This window comes from Taeniopygia guttata, chromosome Z, assembly GCF_048771995.1.
Source record: "Taeniopygia guttata chromosome Z, bTaeGut7.mat, whole genome shotgun sequence".
NCBI classification, from domain to species: Eukaryota; Metazoa; Chordata; class Aves; order Passeriformes; family Estrildidae; genus Taeniopygia; species Taeniopygia guttata.
The window spans coordinates 72,678,563-72,704,823 of NC_133063.1; the positions used below are offsets into that span (position 1 = coordinate 72,678,563).

At 36.4% G+C, this 26,261-nt stretch overlaps 1 protein-coding gene across 13 annotated transcripts in view; it reads right to left on the minus strand.

Moving 5' to 3' along the window:
- MPDZ (multiple PDZ domain crumbs cell polarity complex component) overlaps positions 1–26,261 on the minus strand; it is a 94,204-nt gene that overhangs the window by 48,795 nt on the left and 19,148 nt on the right. For 9 of the 13 annotated variants that reach the window (XM_012577745.4, XM_032744606.3, XM_030257309.3 and 6 more), the window contains exons 6-18: positions 24,727–24,940; positions 22,666–22,794; positions 21,243–21,446; positions 18,481–18,595; positions 15,886–15,974; positions 14,047–14,242; positions 12,647–12,745; positions 10,716–10,795; positions 9,876–10,022; positions 8,556–8,723; positions 7,390–7,575; positions 4,858–5,067; positions 2,260–2,376 (exon numbers count right to left, since the gene is read on the minus strand). In XM_012577745.4, the coding sequence (XP_012433199.2) occupies positions 2,260–2,376; positions 4,858–5,067; positions 7,390–7,575; positions 8,556–8,723; positions 9,876–10,022; positions 10,716–10,795; positions 12,647–12,745; positions 14,047–14,242; positions 15,886–15,974; positions 18,481–18,595; positions 21,243–21,446; positions 22,666–22,794; positions 24,727–24,940 (1,954 nt within the window). The remainder of the gene's footprint in view (positions 1–2,259; positions 2,377–4,857; positions 5,068–7,389; positions 7,576–8,555; positions 8,724–9,875; positions 10,023–10,715; positions 10,796–12,646; positions 12,746–14,046; positions 14,243–15,885; positions 15,975–18,480; positions 18,596–21,242; positions 21,447–22,665; positions 22,795–24,726; positions 24,941–26,261) is intronic. The other 4 variants (XM_072922898.1, XM_030257304.3, XM_072922901.1 and 1 more) reach the window with 2 other exon arrangements.

Here is a 26,261-nt window from a genome sequence, read left to right on the forward strand (position 1 = left end):
GCAAGAGTCTGAACCAGAGTAACTTGTGGGGCTGAGGCATGCTCATGCCTATTAATAGAACATGTTGGGCAAATTCCGCTGTACTTCTTGGTGTCTAAATTTTGATTTCTTTAGGGCTTCTTTTTAAATTTTTTTACAAAAATTAGCACTGAAAAAATATTGAGGTTAACTTGGTGCCACATGTCAGGAATGTTCTCTTGACTCAACTTCTTTTATACTCTTTTAAAAACATTCTGGAAACTACAGTGCTTTACAGTGCATTTATATAAAAAATTCATTAAATAATTTTTAAACAGATTTTAAATTATTTTGCTTTTGACAACAAAATTACTATAAACATTCCTATATTTCTATTACTCTTACATTAGAAATAAAATTTCAAAAAGTTTCAGACATTGACATGGGTAGTACTTTTGCCTTCATTTCTAAATGAAATGTATTTTTTTCAAAGACTCGTATTCTTTTAAATACTAGAATAAAATTAAGCCCTAAAAACCCTAATTTATGGTGCTTCTTAACACTTTGATTATTATTTCATCTCCCTGGCTGAGCTCAAGAACATATTGTAGGCTAACAAAATGATCACTGGGTTAAGAGCCATGCCCATATCATAAACTTGTATGAAGCAGATAAGTGCACCCATCTACAAAGATGGGATCTAACTTGTTTTTCAGACCCTGTGGTTAATCATATTATGAATCCATTATAGCAGTAGCAACAGTCTGCAGTAATTCAACACACTGATTCCTTTTCAGAGTAAAAAGAATTTTTTTTTTTATTTATTTAAAGCCTACAGACTTAACTGCTAATCCAAACTGCTTCTTTGCTGTAACTTACTATCAGCTCATCTTCTTGAAAATGCATATTCATTTTACCAAAGCTATGCCCTAAAAACGTATTGTGAAAATTCAGGACATATTGGTAAAATCTGAGTACCAATCTGTCTATGAAAAACAGTATCTCAAATGTGCATTCTCAAAACATATCTTCAGCTGGGTGACTGCACATTTAGTTTCCCATTTTGCACATTTAATTAGACAACTGACAAACCTGAGTGACAATTTTATTATGTCGTGTATTTTCATTGCTTTTTTTCACAAGTTTTTTTTTGACTGGAACCACAGATGGAAGTCAAAATTTTTAGATAGTTTTAATCTGATCATTTCAACACATCTTCAATTAAAGGTTATTTAGAATATAAAACTTGTGATTCTTCTAAATGAATGGAGCAAGAAAAATACTATTACCTAACTGCTAAAGGTAACAAACTGAAGAATTAAAAACATGCAGTCTTGTTTAAAGGCAAGCTATTAAATCAGCTTGTCATCTGCAAATGTGAAAAAACAACAAACCTGCTGGAAGCAGTAATGCAGAGATTTTCACCTTGACAGAATCCATTTGAGGTTTTTGTTCAGTTTTGACTTTTTCTCTAATGAACTAAGTTATCATGTATAGAAGCTGCTTCCCTGCTCAAGTCTCCAGAAAATGAGGGCCTAATAATTTCACCATCAGACCCAGAACAGAACAAACAACCATGAGAATACACACTTGGAATACATACATATACATGTATATCCTGGGTTGTTTTTTCTATTTTGTGGGAGGAAGGGTTGGAGGACTTTTTCTTGTTTTGTAGTGCCCTAGTTCCTGTGTCTTTTTAATCTGAGTTCTTATTGGTAACTTCTGGGCTATGTAAGGCACTGAATGCTCAGATAAGCCGCATTGTTTGTCCAAGTGAACACCTTTTGACCTTGTAAATCTCATAATCACTGATTGATGTTGAAGGCTGTAGAATATTATTAGGAGGAAGTATTTGCAGCTTTTGAAGATATAGTGTTCCTTGTAAGGCTGGATTACATGCAAAAAGGGAATATCAAAAACTTTCCACAGTAGAAAAGTGATGTATTATGATACATAAAAAAATAAGCACATGAACATTTCTCCAAAGAGGTGAGATTTCCAAAGGGCTGCTCAGTACATGCAAGGACATATGGATACCCATGCACTTTTGAAAACATTAGCAAAATACTTTTTTTTTTCCTCAAAAATTAACATATCATAGGCCAGTTTCACAGCTCATGCAAAAAGCTGAAGTCTCTAGACACCAGTTTCTACAAAGTCAGAATCCATCCCACCTATGGTGGATGAGTAATGTGGAGACAGTGAACACTAAAAAATAAGCATGAACAGCAACGAGGCAACTCCTTTCACTACAAAATGCAAAGACTGAAGAAATCTGCGGTAAGTTTGGCCACTAACCAGAGCCAGCTCAGCACGGAAGAGGGCTGCATCAGCTGGCCCCTCCTCCTCAAGTGACTGGGCAGTGTAGAAAAAGCAATCTTCCTTAGCAGAGACATAGCCCTCCTCAGGCGAAAGCTGCAGAAAGAATGAAGCTCTGAGTCGGTTGAGTGGCCTGGACACAGCAGGTGCAGAGTGCATTCTGCGAGAGGGGCAGGGGCTGTTTAGAAAGGCAAATGGATTCCAAATGCAGCAGAGATCATTTCAATCATAGTCACAGTATTCACTGGGTAAAGAGACATTTTTTTCTTTTCAAATTTACCTGAATTGATTCAGCTTCACACCTCATTCTGAAACCCCAAATAATGAAAAAGGCCTGTTGAGGTACACCACAGAGCCCAGAACTTAGTCTAGGCTCATTTTCAGTTTCTGGTCTAAATAAAGATATACTAAAACTGCCATCATAGCTATCAACAGAGAAAGAGCCTAACAGCAGAATAATCCTTATAATCTTGCTAGCCACAGAGCAATTTTGCTTGCAGGCAGGGAGACTTCATCTACTCTCTGTGTTTTACAATTATATTTGTTAGCCTCTAGAGGACAAAATGTAATTCTGACTATAAACCAATAGCTTTTTCCAACATAATTTGATAGTAGGTGCATTTGTCCAGTACTGCAAAAGAAGCAGGGATTATTTGTAACGTTTAATTACTTGGCAAGCATAATACATGAAATATTGAAGTGTGAATGGCATATGTTTACAACTTTTGTAACAAAAGTTGTAAAACTTTTTTTGTAACAAAAGTTGTAAAACAAAAGTTTTACAAAGAAACAAAACCCCCATGCATTTTCTCCTTTAGAGTGGCATCTTCTAGAGTATGAAATTTTGCTTGCAATTAATATGGAATCTCCAATTTAAAAAAGAATTAATTTAGCAGAACAAGTTAAGATGCACTCTCTTACTATGAAAAGCAAAGTTTCTGGCAACTTAAACAACAGACATTCCCTCCCACTCTCTCCACAAAGATTTACTAAGAATGAAAATTTAGTATCTACATCCACGAGGGTTACAAGATTATCAATTCATGAAAAAACAAAACTGAACCCCTAAAACTGTGCTTGGGCTTACTAATATAGAGAAAGGTATCTTTCTTGTATGTATGAACTAATGCCATTCTGCTGATTTGAACTTAACCCATCAGGGATGCTTGTTCATTAGCATTCTTACTCCTACACTATCTCAGTGAGCATCGGTCTCCTTTCACCTCCTTTTTTGAATCATTGCAGACTACCTTATAAAACCAAGCCTGAAATAACCAGTTAGATGTATACAAACTTAAGACTACACAATATAACATAGTGTGCTGTTTAAATACAAATATTGCATAGATAACTTGTGAGGGACTGAAATGTTAATGGTCACTGTGTCAAACATTTGCTGAGGCAGCAAGCGCTTTGCTGACCAGGGACAAAGTAACTACACAGCTGCAGAGGGAGAACCCACCTACCACCCAAGACTACATACTGGGTTTTGAGCCAGATAAGAGAAGAGGCTGGTAAAAAGCAAATCCTGCAAGGTGCAACAGTGCTTTTTATTATGCCCATGTCCTTACACAAGTGGCTCAGGTGTGAAAACTTCCCTCTAGAGACCTATTGCGACACTCACATGAAGCCTAAAGATATTCATGCCTTTTCATGGACTATAATTGGCTCAACTATGCTAACCTGAGAGGAAGCTGTAGGTGTCATAAACCATCAAACACAGAAATGCCTTGTAACCTATGGTATTACATGAGACAGTGTAAAACTCTCCATCACAGGGGAGGTACTTGGCATTCTCATCTAGCCTGAGCATGTATTAACTCACTGAACTTTGTGTTTCATGTGTTTCCCCCATCCCCAGTGGATCAAGACTGTGACCAGCACTTCGAAGGGGCACTCAAATTGCAACAATCAAGTCTTGTCACTGGATCCATGGGTGGTGACTACATACCGTTCTACCCTTATTATTTCTTTTTCTTTCTTTTCCCATATACATTTTCTGAAGTGTTGTTTTTTTGCTTTTATATGGTTTCATTTCTAACCAAAATACCTACATTTTAGAACTGACCAAGTATTATTCTACCTTAATGTTCTTAAGCTTGCAAGTAAAAATTTGTTATTGAACCTCTTGAAAGTTTTCTTTTTTCTTCCACACACCATCCAGAATATATCACAACCTCCCTGAGTAGAATAAAGCTGTAACAATACTATACCTTGCAAAGCAAAGGAATCTGTAAATTCTGCACAAAACAAATCAAAACAACTTTATGTCACCATCTCACACATTCAGAGAACCATGTAAAGTGTACAGTGTACAATACTATGCCCGGAAATTTTCAGTCCTGAAAGATCTGCTGGTTGCAAGGTGCTTTTCTGTTTTCTTTTCTGAACGACAGGTGTGCTAGGCACTGCAATCACTACACTAGCCATGTACTACCCAGGTCACCCCTATATGTAAGGCGATAGTTGGGCCACCCAGCTGTACCGCAAAACACGCAAAATGTTTGGAGAAGTCAGGATCAGCATGTACCAGCTTCAATTATACAAAAAGTACACACTGAACTCCCAGATCCTTACAGGCAATGGTTTGGCAACTCCTATTTTAACTTTTCCTGTTGGGGCTCCTTTCAGTGCTTGCACGGCTTCCTCCAGGCTGCCATTTTCCAAGTTGATATCATTGACAAACATAAGCCGATCTCCAGGAAGAAGTCTGCCATCTTGCTCAGCCACACCCCCAGGAACTAACGAGCGAATCACAATTACAGTGTTTGCTGGATCAACAGGATCCTAATTAAATAAAGGGAAGAAAAAAGATTAAATTTCTTTTACTCTTTTATAACTTGAGAGGAGAATTTTTATTAATGAGATTTATTAACTACAGTTGTGTTATTAAGCAGTGTTGGTCTCCTCTAGATGAATCTTCAGTAGGAGCAAACCATCCTGTCTGTACTGTCCATATATTTAGACCTCAATTTATTTTTAATTCTTAAATGTGAAATTTATTACTCCTTTCTAGGTGATGTTCCATCATGTATCTCCAATATAAAATACTACTAAATATATACATATAAACAGGAATATATAATTCTGCTATAACAATTATCACACATGCAAAATATTTGTGTGATTATTGCAGAACAACACTCACAAGGAACATCATGTTAATACTTCCAATATGAAGTTCACTGGAGTGCATGAAAAGGAAAAAAACTCCAAAACTGTAATCATGTAACAGCTTTACTAATAGAAAAAGTAGAGAAAAGCAAACATCTATAAACCAGCATGCAGCTGTAACAACTTTCCATGTCAAGATGAACATCTGAAAGGACAGACACCATCAAAGCAACATGGAAAAGACACAGGAACAGGGAGACTGCTGAAGGCTGGTGTGAGAGAGAAGTCTTGATGGAGGCAGGGAGAGAGGGAGTGAAAGAAGGACATCAAGAAGACTCTTAACACTTGATGACAGTAACAAGAATGCCATGGAGCAATAAAACACTTCCCAAGTCAAAATATAACTAGCAGTGTTGCTGAGCATTGACATCTTCCTCGCTATTTTAACAACAAATACTTACATTGTCACTTTAGATGGCACTGCATGACACATTTTTTGGAAAAAAAAAGAAACAAGCCTCTCTAGTCTATGTAATTGTTTTCCTTAGGGTTAGAAATTATGTAGACCTTTCTACATAAGGCACATTTCTAGGCCTGCCATTGTATAAAACATAAGAAATGTATTAGTATGAACATAATTCTCCTCAAGTTTAGTCACTGTTCACTGAAAACGAATTGAGAATTTGATGGAAACAGAAAGATATAAATCTCCCAGTAAGTTTACTGTTCACAGTCTTATAAGAAAGTAAAACTCCAGTGACCAAGTAAAATTTTTTTACCACATATCAAAGCAAAGAATGTATGACAGTACCCAAATATTGTGACATCAAAAAAAGCTAAGTATCAGAAAGCTGACTAAAGCTGGAAGACTAACTCATATTTGAAAAATATGTTAACCAACTTAAGGCATTTCCCACAAGCTTTTAGTACTATTATCCATAAACAAAATTAAGTCACTAACCACATACACACCCACCATTTGTGTTAATGCTCAGAAGAGGCTGAAGCAAAAATATCTTCTACTGAGTGCTGACATGGACTTCAAACACTCAGGTTCATCTGTGATGTCTCACTGCAGAGCATCATGAGCAATACTTTAAAGAGTAGTCAGTGCTTCATAAAATACACTTGACTACACCTTTATCCTTCACATTATTACACTACACTGCTTTTCATCTTATCAGTGTGCAAATGCAAATCTGAGACATAGATTAATTGTAAGGACTGCCCTGGGGCCATAATTTCCACTTGGAAGTTATTGCCAGATGTAAATGCATTTCTGTGGACAAGATCCAGCAGAAACCTGGAAAGAGACCTGACCTCACAGCACCACAAAACAGCTCAGTAAAAGCCTACATGGACCTCAGGGAGAAATTATTCGACATTCAATTTAAAATTATCCACTGGAAAACTGGGAAGAGGAGGAATATTTGTTCTGGCATCCTAACCAAGTGAAGGCAAAGAGACAGGCACTGAGCTGTTCATTGGGACACACCAAGAAACATAGTTCAGATATCCAGGAATTCTGACAAAATGAATGGGGATGTTATAGCATGTCCCCGACAGACAGCAACCAAGCAAGGGATTTCAGAATTACAGTTCTGGATTTTAGTAAATCCTGCTTTAAGCATTTAAGTCCTTTATTGGATCTTGTCCTAAACACCTCACTGCAGGTGCAAAATACATGGCTAAATGCCTAAATATGCTGGCTACATCACTCATTATCCTTGGGTCACTAGAAGACAGCTTTCTGAAAACACTAGCATATAATGGATTATCTGTTTTTCTGAACCAGTATTACCATCATTAGAAACTGCAGTCTTAATACAATGAGAGGAATATGTAATATAATTACTACAATGCCTACCAGCTGTGATTAGTTCTACTCTATTGCTTAGTTTCAATTAAGGTTTACCCTTAAAATATATAGAACGTACTGCAAGATCCAAACAATATGAATATTTTGTCCTCCATCCAAAGAAGTGCAGAAATTACCTGATAGTCCAATATGCTAAATCCAAGCCCCATACTCCCTTTCTCCAGCTCAATGTGCTGTACTTCTGTTTCCCACATTGCCAGAGATGAGCTTTGCACCTCTTCCATACTCTGACCCTCATCAGCTGTTTCCAAAGGTGTTCCCTCTGTGTCTGAGGAACCAACAAATCCAAGTTCTATGTGACCCTGAGAAAAACAGTAAATGTTCACCAATAAAATGTAAACAGTTGAGAATCTTTAGAGACAAAACTCTGCTTACAGAAAACAAGATAAAACCTAAGTGATATCTCTTAACACAGAAGAAGTGCAAGCACTCAGAAGATTTAATGAACACTGATTAACATAGCACAAAATACAAATATATATATTTGTAGCCAAGCTGCAAGTATATTAAACTACTCACTAGAAAAATATTTACAAAATGGAATTTCTGTCAAATGAAAATCTTCAAAAAACTTTATTAGTATATGCACTCAAATATATGGGAAATATATGTTCTTAAGTGTTATGTCTAAAATATGCTTTAATTAAATGTAATCATACTGACAGGAGCCAGAATATTTAGAAACAGTAAAACCAAATAAATATGCACATACACAGACTGTTCTTCACTTGGTTTCATAGAGAAGTTTAGAATCTATAAGCTGAATTTGGTGCCTTGCTCAGAACTCAGAATTAACTTTTTCTCTTTTCATACAAATGCTATTGCTTTGTATACTATACCCTAGGCCATTCTTACATGTTTAGTTCACCAGGCTGCCCAGAGCTGTGCACTTACAAGTGACAGAAGTGTCAGTCAAGGAATGCAAACATAGTTATGCACAATGTAAACCCAGAAAGCAAAGTTCAAAACTAGATTAAATACATTCAGATTCTAAAGAACCCACAGTCAACTTGCTATACTTTTACATCTCACCTACAGAACAAGAAGTACAGTACTTAGAGAAACAGCCTCACATCCTAGGATATTTTTGCCTATGACAAGCCAGTCAGTATTCATATCTTTTCGTGGCCTAAAAAATAGCCAATAAACAGTATTTGCTGTTTCTTATTTGTCTGGCTCCAATTCCAAAAATATTAAAATACATTTATAATCATGTAGAAGAACTTATTTATTTTTTCTCAAGAAAACTGTCATTTTCAGTGATTGTTGAAAGACAAAATACCTTTTCTGTGAGCTGAACCTCAGATAGGCTTAGACTCTCTAGTATTTCTGGCTGAGTGACAGGTGGAGCTACTGGACGACAGCACACCATTGTCACCTTAATAGGCAGCTCTTTCAAGATACTGACCACATCCTTGTGGTTTTCTCCAAGAAGAGAGATCTCATTCACCTCAATAAATAAAGAAAACACAGTGGTTAGAACTACAGATTATTTCTAAGCACAGTAACAAAAATGAGTAAAAAAAACCCAAGCAAACCCCAACTCACTAATCACCCCATTAAAAAAAAAAAGTAAAATAAAAGCAACAAAAGTCTCCACGCTGATAGACACTTTCAACCCTTAATTTCTACTCAATTTGGTGCTTAGCACTGTATAGTCTTTTTAATTGCATAACACCACTCTACAAACACTATATACACTGTAGCTTCATGTTTCTTGCATTAATGTAAACAAAATTCACATCTTAATTCTAAGAGAATAATTTAGAAAAGTAATTAGATATTTAGTCCCTTCACTGATTTGGGATAATCCTATTAAATTTTAATGCTTTCACTACATATTCTTTTTTGGTGACTGTCTTGGTTTCAGCTGGGATATTCTCAGTAGATGCGCAGTGCTGTGTTTTGAATTCAGTATGAGAACAACTTAGATAACACACTGATGTTTTGACTGCTGCTGAGTTGAATCAAGGACTTTTGGTGTCTCATGCTCTACCAGTGAGAAGGTAAAAAAAAAAAAAAAAAAAAGCTATGAGGGAGCACAGCTGGGATAAGCGACCAAAACTGGCCAAAGGGATATTTCACACCCTAGAGCATCATGTCCCTAGTATGTAAGTGGGGAGTTAACTGGAAGGTGCACTGATCAGAGCTCAGGCATTGGTCAGCAGATGGTGAACACTTGCACTGTGCATCACTTGAAGGTTTTTCTCCTTTTTACTATGACTATTATTACACTTTGTTTCAATTATTAAACTGCCATTATCTCAACTTACAAGGTTTTACTTTGATTCTCCTCCTCATCCCACCAGCCTTGGGGTTAGTGGGGTGGGTAAGCAAGTGGCTGCATGGTGCTTACTTGCCAGCTGAGCTTAGACCATGAGAAAGACCTTTGACTATCAAAAAATCAGCTACCAGTTAAGAAATGTATGTTAGCATATGCACTCACATAAATATATGTAAACACATATGAAGTGACTATTCAACCCCTAACTGGCATACTGTTAGATATACATCACTCCCATGGCCACAGCCTGTGAGAAGAAACTTACTGCTCAATAACCTTACTGAGTGCAGACTGAGATAAAGCAGTACTCTCTCTTACTTCTAGCAGTTCATCTCCACTGAATAGCTTGCCGCTTCGTCCAACTGGCCCTTCAGGTAAGATAGATCTGATGAAATGATGACCCACGGTAGCTTCAAGGCTTATCCCTAACCCACTGCTTTCACTAAATTTGTTAACCACAGCCACCTAAAATAAGATAAAGAAATGTCATATTTACAGTCACATCTGTTACTTTCCATTTCAATTTACATGCAATTAGGTGAAAATTCCAGAAGTGAGAAACCAGAAGTACTGTAATGTGTAATGGGGAGTCAGGTAAAAACTGATTCATTGATCACACACCACTTTGCAATACACAAATGGGACGTGCTTATGACAACAATGTATCTAATAATACATACTTCTGCAGACACTACATCTGTGACATGATTTCCTAAATGATATATTACTTTTCTTCTGTATCTACAGTATATATTCTATGCATTATTTACATCATTATGTGAAATCAGTTATTCAGCATGCAGAATGAGAATGAAGCTTCAAGTTCTAGCTAACGAAGGGAGCTTTGAAGTTCATATTAAATATTACGTTTTTCTCTAAACACATTTATCCTCCTGAAGCTAGAAAACTGGTGAAACAATAGTTATGGGCACAGCAATCTAACAATTCGGTCATGGTTTTGATAAAATAGAGAAAAATATATATCTACATTCAAAGTTTATACTTAAAATAATCTCAACATACTAAGGAGCATATGTGTAATTTTCATACATGAAGGAACAAATGCAATACAAACATATTTCTATCTATGTTGTCAACATAATAGGTGCACAGATGAAAAAGATGTGCATTTAACAATAATAAAAAAAAATTACCTACCACTATTTCATAATTTGAACCCATAATCCTCTGCCATTTTATCTTTGCAGCCGCTTCTTCTGTACTAGTTAGCTGGAAATCTAAAATTTATATTTAAGATTACTGTGACAAAGAATTAAAAAACCTAGTCAACTCTTAAAACTGATAAAGTATATGAAACATGCACAATGACACAATCATTCCCATGATGTCAGAACTCTCCTAAATATGACTGAAAACTTGACATGTTTAGTCTCACCAAGCTTGCCTTTACCAAGTAAAAACTTGCAAAGCACTATGAAGAGTCCAACCATGATAAACTGTGTATTTTGAAAGACATGAAGTTCAGTCAAATAGCTTGGTAGCTGGGAAGGAAAGATACATACTAGCCTCAGAGTTGAGTCGATTTTTTGCAATTTTTCAAGATAACAGGCATGAAGGAAATGAAAAGGTGGCATTCAAGCCCTATGTTAAATCAGACATGTGGACTGATCAGACTGATTCACAGGGATGGTTATAAAACTTAGAAATACATACTGATCCTTTTGGACAGACATTGTATTTTACAGAGAATGTCCAAAAAACACAATCTGGAGATCTAGCTTTTATTTTTAAAACCATGAGCACAGTGAAAGATTTAAAGGTCAGTAACAGAATGCAAGAAGTTCAAGATCTTTGCTTTTTTTCTTTAAATTTTAATAGCTAAAGAACAGCAACAAACTTGGAAAGAAGAAAGCAGAAGTACAGTGATACAGGGACAGGCTAGGTAGCAAACTGTGGCAAATCTTAATTTGACTGAAAGTTTATTTGCAGGTTTGAAAAACAGAGAAATGCTTTCTTCCTGCTCATTTCCCCCTCATCTAGGCTCTATGACAGAAACCAATAAAAAGCAGTATTTAGATGCAATAGCCAGCAAACACAGAAAGTTTAACAGGATCCTACATACTCAAGGTCCATGGCCTGGGCTGTGTCTACAGTAAGTAGCAAAATAAACTCTTCAGATGCTCATCACAGGTAAGGGCAAGAATCTTCATTACAGAATTCTCAAATCCCACTGATTTTAGTAACAACAGAAAATGGCTAAGAGCCTCAGACAATGTTTTAAGTCTAGTCATCACTCAGAGACATTACTAAGTATAAAGTTGGATGTTGCATTAAAAGAGGACAACACTTTCCCCAAAGCCAAGACACAGCAGTATCTGAAGGAAAGAAGTTAAAAAGAAATTCCTTCACCTAGCCAAGAAAATCAGAAAGCATGAGTTATGAAAAGATACATATTGAAGAATTTTTCAGTTCCTCCTTTTACTCTGGCAACACAAAAATGTTACACATCAAGTTGACACATCAAGTTATGTCTAAATCTGAAAAGCATATCATCACACAGGACTTCTGAAAATGCTGAACAGTGTAGTAGGAGATCAAGCAGGAAAAAAAAACGCCAGTAGAAAACAGGAATTTTGACAAAGTGTATGGAAAATTTGGAGAATATCAGTGAACCAGAACTGACTGAATTTTACACATTACCAAAGAATTCTAAATTAAATGTAAGCTCGAGAATTTGGCAAAAGGAAATTCATCAGAAGATGTAGAAATCCTGGAACTGCAGCAAGGCAGCTGCAGACAACTGGAAAGATAACAGGAAATTGAAGGATTTTTTTTTTTTTTCCTATACCAGACTAGAAAGAGTTGATATGCAAAACTAGACTAGGAGAGGGTTGAGCAAATAGCCAAAGCAAAGTGCTTCATGTGACATCTTCAGCATATAATTATTTTCAGACACATACAGTAGTCCTGTTCCTACAACACTTATGATTAAGAGTACATTATTATATGTATGACTATGTTGACTTCTACCTCAGCTACAGAGCTTGCAGAAGATGGAAAGACACACAAAACACCCAGTCTTTGTGTAAGAACACAGAAAAGCAATTTCACAGAATAAAATATTAAACCTTGAGAACCTGTTTCCTGTTGTTTCATGTCATCTCCAATATTTACCACACTGGCACTGCATGGCAGTGATGGGGATCCCTGCTCTGTTTCATTGTTATCTGAAAAAAAAGAAGAAATCTTTTCAGTTATTTAGCTATTTTACATGTTCTAATACTTATCAAGCGCACAGGTATGCTCTGGGGCACCAACTCTCTCCTTCACTGGACTTCAGAGTACCCATATTTGGCAAACAGAATCTGCTATGTGTGGCCCAGAAGAAACATCACACTTCAAAGATATTGTCTTCTGTCAATGCATTGCCTTCTCCAGTGAGTTCAATGAAAAAAGTCTGACAAAAACCCCAGTACAGCTATCAGTACCTGCATTTCTATGACTGAATAAAAATACATCTAAATATAACATTTTTTAGCATTCTTATATTGTTTTTTTCTTTCCTTTGTGCAATTCAGAAAGCTGATGCTGAAAACAAAAATGCTTCAGCCTTGGAGGCCTGGATACATGGCGCAGTTTTCATACATAGAAAATCTCTCCTACCACCAAATTCTGTTACATATGTTGCTACCTGTCAGATGTTTTGAACATCTGTTTGCTGGAGAAACAGCATTCTGAAGACTTGACCTATACCTCTTGTTAAAGGTGGGAGTGGGAGGATGACATACAGGTACCATGCTACTGGTTCTCTGAAAATCTCGAGCGAGATGAGGATTAAGGCCTCTGTTGACTATTTGTGACATACTTTCACTGACATCTAACTGTAACACAAACAGCTGTTTTGTGCTTCCAGCCCCTGTGCAGGTGTCTTTCATTTAAACACACTGACTTTCAAGATGTGGTAGATATACTTAAACATGTGCAGAGTATGTAAGATAAAGGTGCACAAATCTCATGTCATCAGCAGCAAAATTACTACTGGTCTTTGACATCTGAACATTTTACACATGTATTTAGGGGCTGATATGGTATTGATGATGCAAGCTACCCCTCTCATACCTGTACCTTGTAACTAGCAAGAGCAAAATGGAATGAGATTGATTATTCTCATCAAGGAGGGTCTTTCTCTGATTGCTTTTGGATGCAGCTCTCACTCTTGAGCATGAATAAAACATTTGCTGCCTTCTTACCATTCAAAGATTTGCAGGATCAGTCTCAAAGCAATTCAGCCAGAAGTGCAATGCAGGAAAGAACTTTCAACACCTGCTTTGAAAATGTAGCAAATAATACCAGTGTTCTAAAAGATTAATCAAACCATTGTAGACAAAACTGCACCTTATGTACAGCAGCTCTGCCATCTACCAGAATGAATAGATACCCAGAATGAATCTGGCCCATTTTATTTACAGTTTGCAACTGAGAAGAAAAATGTTTCAAGCCAACTTAACAGCAAACCCAGTTTAATTACCTTTGGCTGTGGTACTATCCCTTGTTTGGAACAGTAAGTCCTGCTCAACAGGAGCACTGAAGTCCTCCTGGGGTGGAATACAATTTTCCTGCTTACGACCTCTTCTGATCAAAGTGAGGCGAACTGTTTGTCCCGTGTGCCGCAAAACATCAACTGCTTGCTGGTTAGTAAAACCCTGAAGATTTGTTCCATCCACCTGCAGGATCAAGCAGCTTTTCAGTTCACCCACAGAAAAAAAGTCCAGGGCAAAACAACACAGTGAGCTCTCAGCATCTGTTAGCCTAAGCAAAAAGCAAGTGGAAGGGCAAGAACAAAATCTGTACAATTTTATGTAATTGGATATGCTAAGCACTCCCACTGGAGTACCCCAGAGCTAGATGACAACCAGTACCACAGCAGAGAGGGGAGGAGTGCCCATCATGGCGTGGCCAGGCAGATCTGCTCTGCAAGGTAGAAGAGGATACAGCATGTGCTGTGCAGGGCATATTGTACAGCCCATCACCCAACCACTTCAGCCATCCCTACCTCTGAGGGATAATACTGGGTGAATAAACCAACACAGCCATAGTTAGGAGTTCTGGAGAGACAAGAGTAAGGAGAGACACATCGATCTGCTGGAGTAGAAAGACTTACAGAGTGCAACCATTTAGATACAGAAAAGTCTACCAATGAGCACTGTGAATTCCAATTTCGAAACATAACACTGTCACAAACAACCACATGTTATCACTGGTTCATAATTTTAAGAATTTAAATAATAAAATTTTGGTCTTCTCTGTTTGAAATTATTTTATTATCTCATTAACTTGGGTTTTTTTCTGGAATTCAAAATTTTGACACTTCTCAATTCTATCCCATTATCCCTACCTAGCACCCATCACATTTTATTTTTCTTCTCCCTACAAACTCCATTGCATTCTAGTATTTCTACATCTACCCCACAGTGCCTTAAATTTCTCAAATACTTCTTACAATACTATGCTCTTTGACGCCTGTCTTTGTTTCTATCTATTTAGACAAAACACATACTTCATTATTTTAAGTCTGTCTAAATGAAGCATGAATCCTCTGGACCCTTAGTCATTTGTTGCCCTTCTCTGAAATTCTTCTAAATCTAAAGTAACTAAAAATCAGGTGGGACTATTTAATTTTTCCTCCACACTTAAACAAACCATATTTAAAAAATGCATTTTATTCTTCAGGGTCTGAGGTCATTCAAATAATTTTCTCCTTCTGCATCTGCAGTAGAAGAAGAAAACAAACTTTGGAATAATCCATTTTAGCCATTTGTACTCCGCACATAAATCATTACAAAAAAAGATTACACTTCCACAAACAAATGCAGGCACTTCTGAAGAGAGACCATAACCTGTTCTTACTGCTGTCTTCACACAAATGCAAGGACATATCTATGAGAGACACAAAAATGTACTCCCTGCATTCACTACCTGATTTCCACCACAGAAGCAACACTTTATGGATAAAAATACATTCTTCTTTCTCTGAACACCTAAAACTTTGGGGCACAACCTTTTAAAATAATTTTGAAAACAACTGCCCAATTTGAATCAAACTTTGAAATTTCACACTTACTAACCTGCTACTGATACGGAGGATATATAATGATATATCCTCACATACAAGATTTTTTTGAAAAATTACAAGTTACATGCAGGTAGCATAATCAGAAAATGTGATGAGATACTCTGTCAGGAAAGACTCAGAACTGCAACACTGATCCTAAGTATTTTAAACAAATACTTCATGAGCATTTCTTTGCAACATAAAGAAGCAGAGTCCTGTAAACAAGCAATCTCAGTTCATCCTGCATTTACTTACAACTATAATTTGATCTCCCACATGGATTCTGCCATCATGTTCAACAGCACTGCCTTTTGTAATGCTTTTCACAAAAATACCAGAAGGTTCTGGGATGAAAAAACAGGGAAAATTAAGTTAATTAATTTATTGAGAAACAATTTAAATAATGCAATGATGCAACAATGCAACTAAAGGCACCAATCAAAAAAGAGGAAAAAAAAAGAAAAAGCAATCCCTAAGTAAGATAACAAAACAATCATAAAGAAAGGAATGATTTAAGAAAAACATATGTATTATTATCGTCTTAAAGAATGAGCCAGATTAATGTCTGTTTGCATTGGATTGGATCTCATTCAAAACCTTACAATGCCAAATACACAGTTCCTGATGCAAAATAAGAAATATCCTAACTTCCCTAAATCTAAATGTTGAAACCAACACAGACAAAAAACATATTTCTGACTTTTGCCAAGTTTGGACAGAAAATTCAGCTTGAGTACACCAATCCAGTAATTTCTGAATTTTCTATGTATTTAAAAACAGCTTAAGAAAATGTATGTTTGGACCGCCATATTGAGAAAATTATAACTGAACAGGAATACAACTTTACGTTTGAACCAGTTTTTAAATGCAGTTATCAGTATTTGTAGTGTATAAAAGGCACACAATTTTAAAAACTCCAACAGAACAACAAAATTAAACAAAAAAACACCCATCATAATAGAAACATTTTAGTTACTAACTAAACTAGTTACTACTTTTAAATCAGAAGGAAAGTAATATATAGACAACACCTACAGAGGGGATATTTCACTAAAAGAAAACATTTCAGGAAAAACACACTTGCTTTGAAACAACTTCAACAGCTCAACAAATACAAATATACAGAGTTCTTCCATGCACATTTTGCACAGCTTACATTAAATTAAGAAAAATAACAGCACAAACAGGCATGAAATCACTCTGATGGTCTCAGGCCTGTAGCACTAGCATCAGAAGTCATAACAGCATCTACTTTCTCTCAACAAATGTTCTCACTGTGTTAAATGAATACGCTTGATGTGAAGACAGTCCGCTACAAAATGTATTTTAAAAGCTCTCACAGCTTTTGCAGACCTCAAGCTAACATTTTACTAGCCCTGAATATGATTAAACTTATAAGGAAGGAGGGTTAATGACTCAACTCAGCTTAGGAAAAATAAGATTACATATATATTCAAGTTACCTCATTGACAAGTCTCTCTTTTTCTGTCAGGTCTTGGTTTTTTGGTGGTTTTTTTGGTGTTTTTTTGGTGGTTTTTTTGGGTTTTTTTTTTTTTGGTTGGTTGGTTGTTTTATTTTTGTTAGGTTTTATTTGCTTGTTTGTTTGTTTGGGGTATTTTTTTTTTGTTTTTTGGTTTTTTGGGTTGGGGAGGGGGGATTTTTTAAGAAGTTGTTTGCCCAGGCTTTGTGCATAATTACATGGCTTGTCATCCTAACTTCCAAACATTCTTATATCATGTAACAGCTGTAAGTTAACATGACAAGTTATTTGTCATTCACAAAAAATTCAGAAATGTTATTTGCTGTCCAGTATTTTTATTGCTGCTTCTTTGACAGCAAAGTTGTTCTGTAACTGTTATGTCACAAAATTGAGCTACCTAACTAGTTCCTGAGAGAAGAATATTCTCTAACCTAGTTACACGCAGCACAGTAATTTCAAACTGAAGACCAATGATACTCAAACACTAAATCAGTCAAAATATGTTCTCAGATCTTTACATGTCCTACATCTTAATTTGTCTTTTGAAATTCAACTGAAAGCTGTTAAAGAGTGGACTTGCACAAACTCTGTCTGGTCCTGTGGAAGTCCAGTTTTTTCTGATCCAAAAAATTATAGCTAAAAACTGCCACAAATATGGAATGTACCTATCCATACATTTTTTAAACAATATACAAGTGGATACAAGTCAAAGTAACAGCTCTTTGAGAAGCTTTATGACATGCTCAAAAGACATCCCTTCCTAACATTACTGAATTTACCAAATTTCCCCTAAGGAAGACTAACAGAGTTCTGGATTATTTTTGTAGTGGAAATTACAAAGTAAAAATAAGTAATTGTCCATTAACATTTCTGAATTTATTTATTTAAATAAACTTATTTATTGTCCACCACAGCCCACAGGTGAAGAAATATTTATTACATCCAGAAGTCAGTAAAGAATTTGTGATGTGCTAGCAACACCATGCACATTATCTAAAAATTAATAACAGTCTCTTAAAACTACTCAGAATGCTACTGTGTTGCCTTGTAAGAAGGCTACTTCAAACATAAAGGGCTCAAACTAATTTACCATTGTTTTTCAAAAACACGTAAGCAGAAGTTTAGCTAAAAGTGAAGATAAAAACTGATTTAAAAGTTTTGAGGTGGCATTTTTTAATAATATAGATTGTTTTTATTCTGAACATCCTTTTTACAAAATGAAAACCATTCATTTTCTTTTTCAAATTTCAAATATGTTTTAGACGGTTAAGGGCTCTTATAAGAGAAGTTATATCAAAATTAAGTCTTTGATGCACATATACCATAGTATGCAACAGACTGCTTAATAAAGTGCAAGATTCAGCAATTACCTGATGTTTTGTCTCCAATGTAACCAGCAATAGTTATTCCTAAGCCCTGGTTGTTTTTAGTGAGTTCAACATTGAATTTCTCCCCATCTTCACAGCTATCAACAGAAGCATCATCCTAAAAAGAAAAGGGGGATTACAAAAGAAGCTCTTTTCCTTTAAAGATTCACCACATTCTTTAATGTCAGTAACACATAAAATTAGATAAAAACACAAGAAAGGAAATATGAAATTTGTTTCTGTTCTTATTCGCCGTTCATCAGACTAGCAAGAGGTAGGTAACACTCCTCATGGTAAAGGAATGCAGAGCAGCTCATGTCCTCCTTCACCTCACCTTAAAGGTAATATCTGGGATATTACCTTTAACTTATCAAATCATTATTTAATGACTAAAATGACCGGTAAAATTCATACAAATGGAAGAATTAACTTCTTCTACAGTAAGTTACATATATATGTATATGAATATGTAGCTTGCTGACTTTCTGGGACCTCCTCAGAACTAGCTTTAGACAGCTGTGTTATTAAAAAGAAAAAAAAATTGTATTTTTATTCTATTTTTCTAAATTTCTGTTCATGACCTATAGGTATCTTTTTAAAACTTGCAAATTTAAAATATGCCAAAAGGATCACTAGTCAGGCAATTATATTTCTTGCTTTTGAAAGGCTTAAAAACTTCATTGTAGCACATAGCAATTATATGTGCTATATATCCAGCTAGCTCAATAATTACAACCTTAATTAATATCTGCTGTAACTCTCTGAATTTCAGTAACAATGGATTTTGGGCTATTTAATTACTTGTAGTTAATGAAAGCAGAATACGTATTTAAATCCTATTTTAACAATAGGGATAAACAGAATAGTTTTTATTCTGTCCCTTCTGCATGCCAAGTAGCAGTAAAACTTTTTTTTTTTAAGTGCCAATATGGCAACCAGGTTGACTAACTAAAGCCAGTTTGACTAGGTAAGTGCCAAAAAAGATTTCAGGAGAGCTAATTCCCAAGAATCTGACTTGTGCTCTTGATCTAAGCAACTCCACCAGAAATCAAATTGAACACAAGAAAAAATAATTTCTGATGCATTAATCATCCCTCTCATTGAAAATACAGGATTATTTCAGCCACAGGTAATGCCACTAAAAAAAGATCCAATTCCTATAGCCTCATGAATTTTACAAGATAGATATCTGCAGGTAACATGACAAGAAGTACCCATTTTCCAGAGCCATTCTGGTCCCAATAATAGTTGTAAGAGCATCATGAGGACTTCACCTATACCATATCTGATAGGAAGAAACTAAAAATTAAGCTGTTTGAATCATCATCTTCACTCCAGACCCAAATCAATGAGTTTTGCACAACTATTAACAGGGTGCTCCTTCCAATACTGTGACTTTGTGTAGGCAGGAGCAGTTTAAAAATAGCCTGCCTCCTGGTGGGAAAGAAATACCAGGAAAGAGGTTTGAAAAGTATGGAAATTGGGAAGGTGGCAAAAACCTCAAATTGTACCCTTTGCTGCTTTGAGCTATTTTGTCAGTACTAGAAATTGCATATATTCTGCAGCTGCAGATACATCTTCTAACACTGCTTCATACAACCTCAAAAAGGCAAATACTGCAGAAATATACACAGCAAATTCAGCTTTTATTTTGAGATGCATTTCAGACAAATAATACTAGTGCTAAATATTAATCCCTTTATCTAAAATGCATAAAGTTTTTACATGTCTGTGTGCTGTAAAGACACAAAAATACCAGTTTGTCTCTTGTCTTTGATGCTCAGAAATCTCCAAGTTAAAATTAACTTTCTTTGCCTTGTAGCCACAAAACAGTGGATGAATATATGTTAAGTTTTCACAGATATCACTACAATGGATAGAGACAAATGATGGTATCACCATCTAAATTGTTACATAACAATCATGCATAAATTACAAGGACTTCTGGAGAAGAACTGAAGAAAATGTCTAGAAAAACAACATGAAAAAGCAAAACAAAAAAATTCTAGCTAGGGGTAGGCTCAAGAACAACAAACATTTTCTTCTCTTATTAATGTACTTCATATATTCACATCTAAATGTATCTGGTCATATCCACATATGGCAAAACAGTACTGTTTCTGAATCCCATGAAACCAGACTTTGTTACTAACATGCAAATTGCCTGTTTGGTAGAGGTTTTGAGCTGACAAGTCATGATAACATTTACAGCATTTTTAAGTGGCTGACAATTGTAGAGGAGTAAAGATACAAAGTACAATCATGAGCAGGGGAGTAAGGGTAGCAGCTGGCTTACTTTTTTTAGAAAACATCTAGCAAATGAGCAATGACAGGTGATACAGGAAAGGATTAGCATCTGTGTGCTGCCTGGCACAGGGAGAAAAGTTCTGATGAACAAATGAAATTATATGGAAAAAGGGGAGCCAGACAGAAAAATGCTAAAGAGTCAACTACCCAGTCCTGAAGAAAAGACTGCATTGCTTCAGTTGTCCCAGTTTAATAACATACTCTTACAAACAACTCAGAACAAGTTGTTAATCAGATTATATTTATTGAAGTCCTAAACCTTAATCCGAAAAGTCTGAAAGAATACAGTTCCTTGCACTGTGGACGCATTGCACTTAAATTCTCCCAGACCGCCAGATGAGACTTGTGCTACTGGGAAAGAAAATCCTAGCTTTTGAGAACATAAACACAAAAGATTCAAACAGGAGTTAAAAAGAAAGGAAGTTTGCAATGGGTTACTTATGTTCATGGCTGCTTACCTGTTTCTCTGGTGTAGAGGTGGGTACTGGTGTACCTGGAGGAACTGCTGGCAGAAGCGGCTCCTCAACAGGACCTCTTGCAATTACCAGTTTCACTCTATTTCCACACTGCCTTAGAACTTGTGCCACCTGCTCACTGCTCATTCCAGCTAGGTCTGTATCACCAATTTTCAAGATGTGATCTCCACTGCACAATCTTCCATGCTGAAGGAAAAATAATGACAAAAAATGCCATTTCTCTCACATACCATACAATTAGAAAAATAGCATATACCTTCAGTCACTTCTAAGATATATGAATCAGATGACTTTTTCTGGAGGCCAAGCCAATATGATGATAGCAAGGAGGAGAAAAGAAGGTTGCCTAATGGCACACAGATTTTACTAGGAATTTCCCTAGAGATATCCAGGAGATCTTTTTCAAGACATCACCCAAGCACAGAGAAAAAAATGTGCTTAGATAATTACTCCTACTGGTATTTAACAATTGCATGTGGACTGCAGAACTTTGGGTTTCATTTTCAAGCACACATCCAAAAAAACAGCATACAAATACATATTCAGGTCTGTGCTGATACTAAAATACTAGTAGTAGTAGTAACAGACTTAACAATGACTTCAAAATAAAATTAATTTCTCTCTTTCTGTGATCCAGCTGTCTAAATTGCTTTACATTTGTTTAGTTTCTCACTGATTAACCTTTAATTAATAAAAAAGCATCACACGAATTTAGGCCATTTGATGAGTGTTAAAGAGTTACAGTTTTGTAAAAGGAACCAGTCTACCTGTTCATGGGAAAGGAGGCAGCAGTAAGTGCTGTCCATGTATCCCAGGCCCTGTTACCAGGCAAATACTGCTATTGTTGGAAGACTGACAAGTCTCTGTGCCTACTCAATCCTTGACCATCATTAATGCTGCCCTAGGTACCTGTCTAATGAACAAGCTTGAGATGAGCTGTGACAACCAAACTCAATTCACATGAGCCCTTCAGGCAAGAGCAGAGTCCATGTCTTGAAGCAGACACATGAAGCCACATACCTGTTCCAAGCTTCAGTAAGCTCAGCAGAGAAAAGCAGATGCTCTTAGCTGTGAGGGCACAGCAAGTCAATCTTTGGAATCCCCACCAACCCAATTAGAACCAGTACACTCGTGAAAGAATTAAGACTCTAAATGCACAAAACATATATATAATATTACTAGATTTGAAAGTGCGATTTAGAACCTAATTAATCTTTAATATTCAAATGCAGAGACTCTGCACTAAACCCACCTTTACAGAGGAAAAAGTTCAGTAATTACTGTTTCCTTTTTTTTTTTTTATTTACATTTATTTGGATAAAAGCTACCACTATTTGGTCTGATCATAAAAGTTAAGAGTAACTTCACGCCTTACTCAACAGTAACAGAGGTTGGTTGAATTTACCTGATCAGCCACCCCTCCGGGGAGGATGGTTTTAACAATCACTCCAGTTGACTTTCCCCCCACTATCCCAAATCCCAGACCGGAGCCATCATTGACCAACTCTATGGTCTCCACATGCTGCCAGTGAACCTAAAAGGAATAAATACAAGCTTGCAAATTATTAAAAACATTGAATCATAGAATTGTTCTGGTGTAAAAAGTCCTTTAAGATTATCAAGTCAAGTTATTAATATATGTATAGAAATTTCCAGGTTATTTTCTCTTATTTCTTGAGTATATTTTTAATCATAGAAAGTTGGAGGAAGATTGACATATAATACCTTTTTAACAATTACTATTAGATATGATATTGCATAATATTTATTCAGTAAATTAGTAATTCTGTAACAGGTGGAACTTCTCTAGTACAAACCAGAATTTAATAATGGGTCAGACCTTCCAAGAACTTGTCGAATGATTATAAGCAGCAGCCTAGGGCTGCCCACCTTCATGCCCCTTTGCAGTCAGTGAATACTGCTTCTAAAAAACCACATAGGACTGGAAATTAAACTCTTCAGGTAAATGCATGTTCACATCAGCCATTACAACAAAGCATAGGAGAAAGCAAAATCCCAATTCAGTATTTCTAAGGCTGATAGCAGAACCAAATATTGTGTAGTAACAGAAATACCCCATGTAACAAATTCTTCTGGGTTGTCTGACGGATACAGCACTAGAATGAGGTCATTCTGATGGCAGACTGTGTTCTAAAAGGAGGAAAACTGCTCTAAAAGGAAGACAAATCCTAGCTCGCTCACATGGGGTGCTCGTTGAAGGGATAGCTGGAAGCTCATGGTATTCTTCCTCCTGAACAAGAACTCCCACTGTAAATTTGTCTGAAATTTCAAACCACAGGTGGTGCTACACCAGGTATAATCTTAAAATATGCTTTTTTTTTTTTTTTTTTGAATAATCAAGGTATTGCAAACTCAAAGCCCTGTGGTACCATTTTGGAAATCCAGTCTTAACATAAAGTCAGTATGATAAAGCAAAGCCTGAAGGAAGAAGAATTGCTCCTAGTATGTTGCATTTGAAAGCAAAGAGAACATGAAAATTGGGAAAGGCATGCTAAACAAACCAGAAGCAGCTATGGGATGTTTGTAAGGAACATCTTTTCATGCAAGGGAAGCTGTTCAGTGAATACAGAGGCAATCACATAGAGAAAGAAGTTTGTCATAGCAATACTGGAGAAGAGTAGGCTTCCCCTATGTGCTGGCAGGAAAAATTAGGTCAGTCAGCTGCCCTCCTACACACAGATACAAAGAATATTTCTGACATTCCTTCACTAAAGGTTTTATACTAATGATTAAAAAAACAGTTCCTCTTTCCAGAAGGATTGCTCTCTATACTTCTGGCAACTGACTCCATTAAAGAAGGGCCACAGAAGACTGAACAGTAAAACCTACAGAAACTGAATATAGGCTGTCTCATCCCAGGACAATCCATTACATGAGTAAGGTAAAAAGAAGAGAAAGTACAGTTAATATCACCATGTTTCTGAACTGTGTTGTCTACACCTAGATGTGCAAAAGCTCTCATAAGAAAGGAATTTTAGTGGAGCTGCATTTTGGGAAGCTCTTAAGTGCATCTTGTAATTTCACTGGAGCTCCCATGCTAACAAACAGTGACACAAACACAAAAGCTGATGATGCAGATCAGACTACAAAGCCTCAAAAAGTTGCTTGCTCAAGCAGAATGCAAAATAAAAAAAAATATCCTGTTCAGTGCAACCTCAAAAAAAGCTTCATCAAATAAGGTAAACATGCTATATTTGCACTGGATACAGGTAAGTTGGCAGATGGGAGCAGGGAATACATCCAAGATGAAGAATTTTCCTCCAGCAAACCTGAATATTTTCTAGTCTTTGAAGGTAAAAGGTATAATGGAGATAAATAGAAGAAAAACCTCAAGAATGGTGAAGGAATGTACAAACAGGTTACAAAAAATTACTCAAAAGGCTAAATGCAGTGCATATACATGCACATCCAGAACTGAATACACAGATGTTCGGGCTATACTCACCGGGTTGGAATGGGCTGAAACTGTGCTAGCAGCAGATGGAGACCGGGAAACCACAGGACTGATGAGCTGAGGAAAAGTGCCTCTAGCCACAACTAGCTGGACATTATCTTTTGCTTTCTGCAAAATGCTGATAGCCTGCTGATGTGTAATTGTCTGGTCAAGGGCTTGTCCATTAATAGCAAGGATTTGATCTGCTTCCTTCAGCTTTCCATCTCTGTCATGCAGGTGTAAACAGATGACAAAATAAACAAATAAGAAAAATCAAGGAAGCATTGACACAGAAATTGCAATATTTTGACAATTTTCCAGGATTTTTAATAACCTGGTCTCTATACCCTGCACTTTTTTAATCCCCCTCTGCAGTTTTGCTGAAAGGAGCTGACGTGGCACCCTGGTGATGGCTCCCTTGGAAGCTAATCCCACTGCTACTTTCCTCTGGTGACTATCCCCTAGCCAGCTTTCTTCTCCCTGAAACCCCATGTGAGACTAAGCATACTAATCTCAGTTGCTCCCAGCCACAGCCTGGGAATTTATGTTTATCCTTGACTTTGAGCCCCACTTGCTTTACAGACCAAGTGCCCCACTTTGTTCAGTGCACCCATTCTGAATATCCATCAAACCATGGAGTGGAACACACTTTCATCAGTATATTACAGAAACAAATTTTGTTTTGCTGAAAAACAAGGTGGGGGGAAAAAAGTAAAAGAATACATGAAAGAAGAAGAAGGACAAAGAAAGAAACCAAACAAAAGTCCTGAACAAATTGAAAAAACCTCTTCACTTTCTGACAAAGGAAGCATCACTGTAAAATTACATACTGAGTCCTTCCTCAGATCTACTCCAAAGGAAGTGTATGAAGCCTACACAGTTGAATTACCCTCTCTTTCCTCCACCACTTCTTTGCATCCTAAAGTGGCAATGCATTGATAACAAAGGGCAGCAAGGAAAACAAGAAACTCTATTACAATAGCCTTTGTGAGCACCCACACTCAAGAAACCCAGGTAGAGCACCCAGGTAGAAAAATCCTATTTAGCTTCATCTCAGAAGAAACAAACAGAAAAAACCAAACCAACAAACAAAAACAAACAAAAGAAAACCAACAAAAAACCCTCACCTAAACCAACACAAAACCAAACAAAAATACAAAGTGGAAATTAGGCAGGTTTAAAATATTTAAGAATTTAAAAATACTGCAGAAATATAAAGCATGCCACATTTTGTACCTGATTAACCAGAATTAAGTCACTATACCATGTTCTTGTCTCTCTTGCCCATGTTCTTATTAGACTTACAGTGAGTGTTCAGATCACAAATAATCCAAAAATCTCTCCTAAAGCACAGTGAGAAACAGCACCAACATGACTCAGCCTCTTCACACAACATACAGAATACATCACAAAGCAGCTTGGACCACTGACACACCTTACTAGTCTGCAATGAACTATATTTTCTGCTTGCTGGTCATATTAGGGAGAAAAAAAGTTTATTCCAAAGTTGTTGTATTTTTTTCCCTTGCTCCTGCCATTTACCTTTG